Source organism: Morone saxatilis, unplaced genomic scaffold (assembly GCF_004916995.1).
Source record: "Morone saxatilis isolate NCDOM2014 unplaced genomic scaffold, NCSU_SB_2.0 Contig16, whole genome shotgun sequence".
Taxonomy (NCBI): Eukaryota; Metazoa; Chordata; class Actinopteri; family Moronidae; genus Morone; species Morone saxatilis.
Genome location: NW_023339718.1, coordinates 5,644,780 through 5,656,419, shown reverse-complemented (window position 1 = coordinate 5,656,419; position 11,640 = coordinate 5,644,780). Strand labels below are relative to the sequence as shown.

At 36.5% G+C, this 11,640-nt stretch overlaps 1 protein-coding gene across 1 annotated transcript in view; it reads right to left on the bottom strand.

Moving 5' to 3' along the window:
- snapc4 (small nuclear RNA activating complex, polypeptide 4) overlaps window positions 1-9,176 on the bottom strand; it is a 13,717-nt gene extending 4,541 nt beyond the window's left edge. The window contains 2 exon segments of the mRNA XM_035658198.1: window positions 8,840-8,919; window positions 9,113-9,176. Coding sequence (XP_035514091.1) covers window positions 8,840-8,919; window positions 9,113-9,176 — 144 coding nt within the window.
- Window positions 9,177-11,640: the final 2,464 nt, after the last annotated feature.

Below are 11,640 nucleotides of genomic sequence, written 5' to 3'. Positions count from 1 at the left end.
CTCTCACTCACTTCACTCACTTCACTCACTCTCACACACACACACACACACACACACACACACACCACACACACAACACATCTTGCCAGTAACAGTGGAGTTCTTCAGTTCTTGTTGTTTCCTGTTCATCTTCCATCTTACATCTCTCTATCACAATAAAAGTCTGTTTCTGTTCCAATGTCAGTTTATTGATCAATAACTGTCTTATTGATCAATAACTGTCTGATTTATCTGCTGGTTAATGGAATGCGGAAGGAAGAACAGAGAAACAGATAAATGATCTACAGGCGATGGGTCGAGTCTCAGCCTTTTACCCCAGAATCCCTTTAGATGAAGTGCAGCGTTCTGTTCCTGGGGCGGAGGTTTACAGTCCCGACATATCTCAGTTTGTCTTTCTACGGACCAAATCTTTCTCAGCTGTTGGTCGACTGCGCGCGGCTCCCGGTGAACCAACAATGGTTGAAGAGGTCCACGCCCTGTAATTCTGGGAGTAACGTTTCAATCCTTCATATAATTAACCAGGGTGAGTCATGAACAGGAAAATAAGATAAAGAGAGATGTTGGTGTGATTTCTGCTGTTGTGGGAGCAGGTTAGAATGGAGCCAGCCTCTAGTGGGCCGTTTAGGGTGGAACCTGCAGGGTGTGGTGAAGGGGTACGGGAGGTTGCTGATTGGGGGTTCTCAACTCACACGCAGGAAATCTTTCTGGTTGTGTTTTTGTGCCACCAAAAACATGGACATACGCTGGGGTTGCCTTAGCCAACATCACATTCACGACAAGACTCAGGAAGTAGCTGCACCCGGTGCTGGACGACTTATGATATTATGATATTATTATATTATTTATCAATTATCTAGTTTATGGATCGTAAAGAGTTGACGCTCGGTGGTTGAGAGTGGCGAACATTAAATATCTAATGCTCCTCTTCCTCACTGTTCTTCCTTCGCCTCAGTGCTGTTGTTCCATTGCTCCCTGGAGGTCAGTGAGGAGGAGTGATGTGTGTTGTGTTGTGATTACGAGTAATGTCTTAATGACAGATTGACATCAGAACTGGTCAGGTCGGACCAATCTGGGTCTGAACCTGGGAACATGAATAAATGAATAAATCCCACTTCTCATGTCAGGACATGAAGGAGACGCATGCCGATGAGACACACACACACATTAACACGCGGCACCGACACACAACCCAGTAAAAAAACGTGAGGTAAATCAGGAGTGAACGCTAAAACTGAGTTTGGGTTACTGTAAAAGTTTCGATAAAATCGTATTTAAAACCATTACGTCTTGCGTATATATATATAAGTATAATATAAACATATTAAATGCTTTTCCAACAGTCGTTGTTCAAACTAACACACACAAGTTTTCGTATGTGACTGTGTTCATGTACAAAACAAATCCATTTTCCATAACTGGGAGAACGTGAATCACTTTGGACGACAACACTGATTAAAAACATATATACATAATATACAAATATACATATACATATATATAACACATATATATACATATATATATCAACATTATATATACTTACAATATACATACATTAGTATATATTACATACATAATATACATATATATAACATATACAATATATATATATATACATATATACATATATTACACATATATACATATATACAATATACAAAATATATTAACATATATACATAGTACATATATATACATATATATACATTATATAACATTTTTTTTTTTATATACATTATATACATATATACACATATATACACATATATACACATACATATATTATACACATATATAACAACATATATATACACATATTAACATACATTTATATTATACACATATATTACACATACATATATATACACAATTATACACATAAAATATAATACACATATATGATATATATATATAGTGAGTACACAACGTATTATAACATATACATAATATATACAGTATACATGATATATATACATATATAGTGTATACATATAGGGTATACATATATACATATACATATTACCTAGTATATACATATGTGTATATATTAGTAATGTACTATAAATATTATGATGTACATATATTAATATATGTATGTATAATATATCATAATGTGTATATATATATTCAATAATTAAATGGTTCCAATTCAATTCAAGTTTTATTTTGGATATATATAAGCGCTCACTCTCTAAATTATCATTTAAACTCAGAGATAGTATATCTCAGGTACACTTTACTTGTCAATATGGAAGCAATATATGGGTCATATAACCGATCCTATATATATAGACATTTACAGAGACCTCAAACTAGTACCATACCATGATAGCATCAAGCATGTATATATGCTTGGCTGAACGGGTATGGACAAGGATAAAGAACTGCCTTTTAACGGGCAGAAACCTCGGACAGACCCTTCGGGCTCTAGTGAGTGTGTTATGATCTATCTGCCGATTAGAGTCAATTGTTGATATGGTGCGAGTGATAATAGAGAGAGACGAGAGAGATGAGAGGAGTACATGGATAGAGTAATGAGGATGGGGAGACAATAGATAGAGACAGAGGACAGAGAGACAAAAGATTACAGCAACAACAGAAGCAACAACTGATTATACAGTTAATGGATCGATACGAATCATTAGATAATATAAGGTATCTCGCGGTGACGGTGAACTAAGGTGATAGCTGATGGCAACGACAGGGGACAGCGGCAGCGACAACAGCATACCGCAAGCAACAAAATATACTCATACAAATGACTTAAATGTAATAATAACGATAATTCTCAGTGATATTAGCAAATGGGCAAGTCTAGCAGGAACCTATGGCAGGGATTGGCTCCACCTGGGATCCATTGAGAACTCTGTGCTCAGGTTATATGACTATGGATTAAAAAGCACAAGAACTCCGGGGAAGAAGTGATAAGTTATATGTAAGTAACATTTGTGAATTATATGGGTACCTATAGAATGGAGTGCAGAAAGATTGTTATATTATATGTGGAGATGAATAGAAGATGAAGCTACAGTGCACCATGGGAAATGCCTCCTATGTATATGTATGTATACCGATTAATCTAGGCTCATATTGATTGCATATGTCGATACTATATGAAGGAATATCGCGCTCTACAGATGGTATAGTCTACGGCTTCGCAAGCCAGTGATCACGTTTCTCCATTAATGGGATAAATAAAATGCGATATTATTCGTAAAGAGAAAATGTGCTTACAAGACTTTGGACCTACCATGTCTTATCAAATATGCTGTAAGACTTTGTAGGGGTTTTAGGGTTTGAAACACACTGTTGGATAGCTTTGTTACCTCTCCTGTAACCACAAACTGGATAGCTAGGTTCACATAGGACGAGGAGGCCTATCTGGAACTGGAAGGCTCTGGCTCCTGTTCTACTTTTATGAGACTATTAGGGAACCACAAAGTAGCCAGCATTCAGAGAACGTAGGATAGATTATTGATTGATATGAGATTAGGCTGAATATGGTTTTATTGAGCTCGTACAAGACATATGTATAGGGTCTAGTAATTGACAGACAATTCGGATTATAGTAGTTACAGAAACTCCTGATTAAGTAGTTTTTTACTGAGTTGTGTGTGTGCTGGCGCTTTATAAGATGGTGGAGGGAGGAAGGATTTTTAGTAGATCGATTTTCTCTAAACTATTTCGCTTACAGAGGGCCTAATGCTACTGGAGAACTGTTAACGCAATAGCGAAGAGTGTAGGTGTGAGATCTTTTATTCTTGTTTCTGTCATATCAATACTGTCTCGTCGCAGGCCCAGTTCATTGAAGATTACAGTTGAGATTGTGTTCCGATTAAAAACTGACTCTGAGATCTGCATGTCAATTCTGATCTTTAGGACAAACCTGATAAACAATAAGTAAAGTTCGCACCACACGATCAAATCCGCCTCTAGACAGTAACTCTACATCAACTTGACTGCATCGGTCACTATAAGGTGAGTATATGATACATAGACACTATGCTGGTCTGTGACTGAGGGAGAGTGTGGATACCTGAATTACTGGTGAGAGAAGAGGTAAGCATTAAGATATATTTTACAGTAGAGTCACACAGTAATGGCACCCACGATGTATGTTATGATCCATTAAATATAATATGATAAATAATATAATAATATATAATATCATAAGTCCAGACCGGTGCAGCTACTTCCTGGAGTCTTGCGTGAATGTGATGTTGCTAGGCAACCAGCGTATGTCCATGTTTTGGTGCCACAAAACAAAGAAAAGATTCTGCGTGTGAGTATGAGAACCAATCAGCAACCTCCGTACCTCAACTGTCCTATGTCCCTAACGCCACTAGAGGCTGGCTCCATCTTAATGTCCAACAGCAAGAAATAAACATCTCTTTATGTTTATTTTCCTGTTCATGACTCCACCTGGTAATTTTATTATGAGGGATTAAAGTTTATACAGAATTAAGGGGCGGTGGCCTCTTCAACCTGTTGTGATCACCGGGAGCCGCGGAGTCGACCACACTGAGAAAGGATTTGGTTCGCAGCTAGAAGACAAACTTTAACGCATAGAATGTATCTGACGGTCTATGTGGGACTGTAATTAACCATACCGCCCAGAACAAAACAGAACGCTGCTCATTATTCATACCTAAAGATTCTGGGTAAAGTCTGAGATACATTCCACTAATATCCCTACTGTTAGATTACTTAATCATCATCTGTTTTCTGTTTATACATATATATACATACATATACCATATTTACATACATATATACATATACATACATAATACATACATATATATTATACAATAACATTATACATACATAGTATACAATACTATTACATTATACATACATAATATACATATACATAATATATACATATTAATACATATTATACAATATACATATACATACATATATATACATAGTAATACATATACATACATATATATAATATATTTTACATATACATACATATATATATACATATTATATACATAAATACATATAGTATACCATATATATACATATATATCATATACCATAACCATATATATATCATATATACATATACATACATTATAATATACACATATATAATATACATACATATTTATATTACATACTACTTACTATTCATATATATACATATTTATACATATAATACATTTATCCTCCTATCAATATAACCGACAGATCAACATGACAAATGTATCAATAAGACAGTATTGATCAAATATCTGACATATGGGAAACATAGAAACAGAACTTTTATTGGTTGAATACATAGAATGAGATGAAGATTGGGAAGTGTACAAGGAAACAACATAAGAATGACAGTACTCCACGTTATCATGGCAGTGGTGTCGTGATGTGTGTGTGTGTTGTAGTTAGTGTGGTGTGTCGTGTGTTTGTGTGAGAGTGAGTGAGTGAGTGACAGTGATACATAGTGGAGAGAGAGAGAGTGTGTGTGTTGGTCATTAAATACAAGTAACAGGAAGGAGGCTTACTTGTATTTATACATAAGTTACAGATGAACTCCATGTGTAGTGTGTGTTGTAGTGTTGTGTGTGTTGTGTGTCGTGGTGTTAGAATCCCTGGATTATTAAACACATTAATAAGTATACTGGGGAATCTGTATCCAGGTCCATAATGTTTTACCCACAATGATGCTTTTGGGAATCCACAGAGGGAGTATAACATTAAACTGTCTCAGTCAACCTGCACGGCTACATAACAATATACATAGATCATTAGTGGAACAGCTGTAGTGACTATACAGGTGCCGTACGGAGAGATTCTAACATATTACTGGACATATAGGTGGCAAGGGGTGGATGGGTGAGCAAGGGGTTATCTCTTTGTAAATGTGGCTGAAAGGACCCAGTACAGTGGTGTAGGACGGATTTTAGGTCCTCTCTTGGTTGTTGGTATTACAGTAATTCCTGCTCCCAATAAGTCAGGTGGTACAATTATTGAGCTCGATGACATTGCTCATGCGCAAAACTTAATCATAAAATCATTATTATTTCATTATATTTATTGTATTTTAATGTGAATCGCAAAGTATAACTAAAATTTAATACTATATATTGACACACAATGTAGGTAAAAAATGATTCAAAGTAGGGGATTAAAATTAGTACTACATAGCTAAAATGACTTTTTATTAATAAATAATCTCTTTCCCATGATCACTGTAACATAATCGGTTAATCAGTTGGAAATACTACAGATCAGCTCGATTCAGTCCACTGGTTGTCAAAGGCAACCTGTCAGAACTGAGAGGCATAGGTCTTTGAGAGCGTAATAGGTACGAGATCATACAGGATCCCTGGATCTGGATCTGATATCTGGATCTGGATTCATACAGGTTGGGCAGCAGGTCTCTCATGGAATTTACTCTAACAGGGTGAGCTAGGCAGGATTCAGCTGCTAGTAGGAGAATAGTAAATGCTGAAGAGATGAGTTCCTTTAAAATGGATGGGACTTGTTACAGTTCTGGTTGTTATGTTGGTGATGTGTTGAGATTTCACGCTTCACGACGGGTTTAAACGGAACACTCCAGGACCAAAGCATATAGAAGACTGAAGATGTGAACATTAAATAGATACTGATCAGCCTCTGTATCTACACAACGCTGAATCACATTGGGAAGACCTATATAAAAACTAAAACCATTTTAAAGTTAAAAATCGAAGTGCAGACCAGGACCAGGTTTTAAAGTCCTCACACTGGTTGGGCCCGTCAAGGTTTCACTGACTTTAACTTATTTATTATCTATTATGTTTATTCTAAATATTATAAAGAAACTTGAATAAGTGGAGTCTTCAGATGTTGTTGTAGGTTTTTGTATTGGTAAGGAACTACTGCACGGAATGCGAAAGACCTTGAACTCGGATTTTTAGAATTGTTTAGTACACATTACCCAAGCTGTCTCGTTTACTCAATTATCTGTCGAGTATTTTGTTTTGTACTTCTCATTTTTCTGTGGAAAGGATTCCGAGGGTCTCGATGAGAGCACCATATGTTCTGTAGAACTGGATAGACACGCAACTATTTTTAACAAGTCCAAGTTGAATCCGCTATACACACGATTGCGCATCTAATGTCTATTCTTCTTCGTCTGTTAGGGCTCGGTTCACTGTTTTCTCAAGTTACCTTTCTCTCTAGGAATCTCTATTCAGTTTTGTCTCTGTTTCATCTAGTGCCTGCTTATAGTTTTTATGCATATTATGGTTATGATTAAGAAGACTTAAACTCTAAACAACATATAATACTCCTGATATCCAGATTTCAGTTCTAACAATTTGGTCTCAATTCAGTCGTATATATACTCTCGTATTAATCAAATCTGTTATTATTTTGAATTGAGTCAAATATTGTCCTTAAAATTTCTCTCTTTCCTAAAATATTATTTTATTTTTTATTTTTCTTTTTTTTTTTCTAAGTCAATTTTTTCATAGAATAGTGGAATAGTCGAATATGTCTGTGACAGCTTGAATAAAATGAATTAAGATGGAATAGTGATCTTTACTATAAGTATCAATAAGTCAATTACATTAGATCAAATAGGACAGCAAGATTAATAATGGAAATCACATTATAATCATTGGCTCTAAGTATGGTTATATGGAAATTACAAATAAACCTTGTCAGACAAAGATAACTAGATGGATACTCGTGCACATTATAAACACAACAAGATTTAAATCTGGTATCAAATACAATCAAAGAACCTATAATGGAAATTCATGAATAACTGCAGCATGAATTTCAGGATTGAAATTGTGGGGTTTCAGACCTTTATATTCCTCACAACAGCAGCTAGTCCACTTTTTAGCATCCTATACAGCTCTATGATAGCCGGTAAACACAGGTGGTGCTAATTAAAGAATTTGTTTACCTGCTAATAATAAGGTCTGTAGATGACCGAGTTTCCAGTAACTCGTGTTCTCTCTGTACTGTAACTTCTACTCTGGGTCAACTCACTTGAAAACTTAAATACCTTCGTCAATCAAAAAAAATCATCATTCAATTAGTTCCGCATCCTTTAAAATCAGAAGATGACTAGTAGATAAACTCACCTAACTAGACATGAAAAATTTGATTCATCACTGTACTAGAGACCATCGCACTGCATTTACTAAAATAAAATTAATTCTCTCCTTAGAGAGTGTGTGTGTGTGTGGTCATAAAGTACAGGAAGGAGCTCTGTAAGTACAGATGAACTCTGTGTGTGTGTGTGTGTGTGTGTGTGTGTGTGTGTGTGTGACCTGATTAAACATTAAAGTAATGGGGATCTGGATCCAGTCCAAATGTTTCCCATGATGCTTTGGGACCAACAGGAGTAATAAACTGTCTCAGTCAACCTGCACGGCCAAAAGTATGTGGACAGCTGAGTGCGGTGCCGTACGGAGAGATCAATTATATGGGGTGGAGGGGTGGAGGGGTGGAGGGTTTCTCTGTAATGTGGTCTGAAAGGACCCAGGTGGGTGGAGGATTTGGTCCCTTTGGTTGTTGGTATCAGAGTTCCTGCTCCCAGAGTCGGTGGAGTTATTGAGCCTGATGATGCTGCGTAACTTAATCAATAATCATTTATTAGTTCATTATATTTTGTATTGTTAATGTGAATCTGCAAAGTAACTAAAAATTAAATGAATGTAGTAAAAAGTATAAAGTAGGATAAAATGTACTCGAGTAAATGTACTTTTTATTAAAAATCTCTTTCCCTGATCACTGATAATCGGTATCAGTGGATCGATCAGCTCGATCAGCTCCACTGGTTGCAGCAACCTGCAGACGGAGCAGGTCTGAGAGCGGGTACAGATACAGGATCCTGGATCTGGATCTGGATCTGGATCTGGATCGTACAGTGGGCAGCAGGGAGCAGATCTACAGGTTCTGGATTACCTGCAGAAGATGAGTGAGGAGGAAGAGTGTTACAGTCGGTGTGAGACGAGATGAAGGAACATAAAGTATGGAAGCCTGTAGATCCTCCACAGAACACAGAACCTATATATAGTTATTAATATAAAAACATGGTGGATCTGTTGTGTGTCTGGTTGTAAACAGCCGATAGAAAGACCCTCCCAGTATCATCAACAGTCCGTCTGTGGAGGATCCGGGTCTCGATGGAGCCGGTCTCTGTAGAACTGGAGCAGCAGCATTAAGTCCAAGTTGGACCCGCGTGGATCTATTCCTCTCCTCTTGGGGCCGGTTCTGTCCGGTTCCGTCCGGTTCCATCCAGTTCCGTCTTCCAGGTGTTTCAGACATAAAGATAAAAACAAACAACAACATCTCCTGAATCCGATCAGTTCTAACAATTTGTCTCAATCAGTCGATTAATCAATTAATCTATTGATAGAAAATCAATTCAAGTCATTTTTCAGAATGTGAAGACGTTTGAACTTGTGAAGAGATTTCTCACGTTCTCAACAATTACAAATCAATAATCAGCAGATTAATGGATCAATAATCAGCAGATTAATGGATCAATAATCAGCAGATTAATGGATCAATAACCAGCAGATTAATGGATCAATAATCAGCAGACTAATGGATCAATACTCAGCAGATTAATGGGTCAATAATCAGCAGATTTACTTTAACTCTTTACACTCTCGTCCTGTTCCTGCTGTGAACGAGCCGAACTCTTCCTCTTCCTCTTCCTCTCTCACTCATTTAATCAACCTGTCAATCAAACTCATCATCAATTAGTTCCGCTCCATCAGAGCTGATTGATTAACTCACTGACTGATTGATTCACTCACTGACTGGTTCACCTGCTTCATAAAACCTTTAAGTTCAATAAAAACATAATATTATCAAACATTGATTTATTTTATCTTATTAATTATTGATTAGTCAGTTCAACTGAATCAACTCAAATAAACCTGAACAAATATTTAACTCAAATGTTTATTGTTGAGGTGAATTAATTTAACTGAACCTAAAACTAGTAAATATCTATAATAATATAATATTTATATCTGTATCTATATATATAGATAAAGATATAGATAGATATAACTCATTCATTCACTATTTCTCTAAACTAAAAATCTGTTCACACTTAAATACACAAACATTACATTTTAATATGAATTCATTAATTTAATGATTGTGGATCAATTATGTTTCTCATTGATTATTTAATTTAACTCAGTTGAAACATTTAAAGTTGAGTTAAAAAAAAAATTATCAAGTAACTTTAGTCATTTTTATTTGTGCTGTGAAAACCAAAATACCTAAAAATGACTTAAAGAGTTAAAATAACTTATTGAATTTCAGAGCTGTAATTAAACAATACAATTATATATTATATTATATTATATTATATTATATTATATTATATTATATTATAAATACAATTTACAATTCTTATTTTTATTAACATTTTTACACTTTGGATGTTTTTGTTTTTTCATTAAAAACTGAAATATAAACAATAATGTAAATATCCTTCCAGCACTGTTCACATTATATATATACATTATATAACTTTAACTTTAATAAAATGAGTCACTGGAACAATCTGGAATTAATGATTGAATCAATTACACTTTAAACACTGTAACTCAACACAAATGATATAAATCAGTGTTTCATTTATTAAATATTAAGATATTATTATTTATAAAAGATCATTTAACTGTTTGATCCATTAACAGATATCAGTTCTTTACACGGTGGTGATGAAGATGATGAAGATGATGAAGAGCGGTGAGAAAACGGCGTCAAGCTGCAGAAATAAAAAGAAGCCGTGAACAAGAAGAAGAGGGAGCGTTTGATTCAGCTGACAGCAGCAGCGGGATTATTAAAGGAGGATTATGAGCATGAATACTAATGAGGCCGCAGCGCAGCCACTAATCATATTAGCGGAACAATATTAGTGCGCCATTTGGGCTCATTCCCACCACCTCCTCCTCCTCCTCTCCATTCACCTCCTCTTCATCCTCACTTCATCCACCGGACTCTCTCTCCGCTCTCCTCTGTCTCTCCTCCTGTTGTCCTCTTGTCTTTACGCGTGCCAGTCACCTGCCGCTCCCTCCGCCTCCTGACTTCCCGTCGTCTTTTGGGGACTAAAGTGTTTCTTATTGGTTGTATAGAGCGGGTATAAAGGCGGAGAGGACACCGGGACACACTCACTGAGGGCTTTTTGTTGTAAAAAGCTCATTAAAGCGTGTCCCTCCTTCAATAAAGACCCGGCTCTCCATTAATAAACTCCCGCTCGGTCCGCATGCGTGGCGGCTGCAGCCAAACTCTCCTCAGAAAGAAAGAAAGAAAGAAAGAGAGAGAGGGAGAAAGAAAATCCCGCGTTCATTGAGTCAAATCAATTGAAAAAACATTTGCAAATCTGCTATTATTCCCGGATTTTCCCTCCTTTCTTCTCCTCTGTCTCCCGGGACAAAAGCGCGCAGCCTCCGTGTTTGGCACGGATCCGTTACGCACGGAGCTCCGGGGGAGAGAGCCGGGGGTGAGGCCGCTGGAGGAGAGCGGAGAGCCGGCTGGAGGTCTCACCGAGCCGCCCGGAGCCTCTGGAGCCGATGGAGGTGCGGTGGAAGCCGGCGGAGGAAGAAACAGTGGAGCTGAAATAACCAGAAATAATTTATATATTTTATATATTTAATA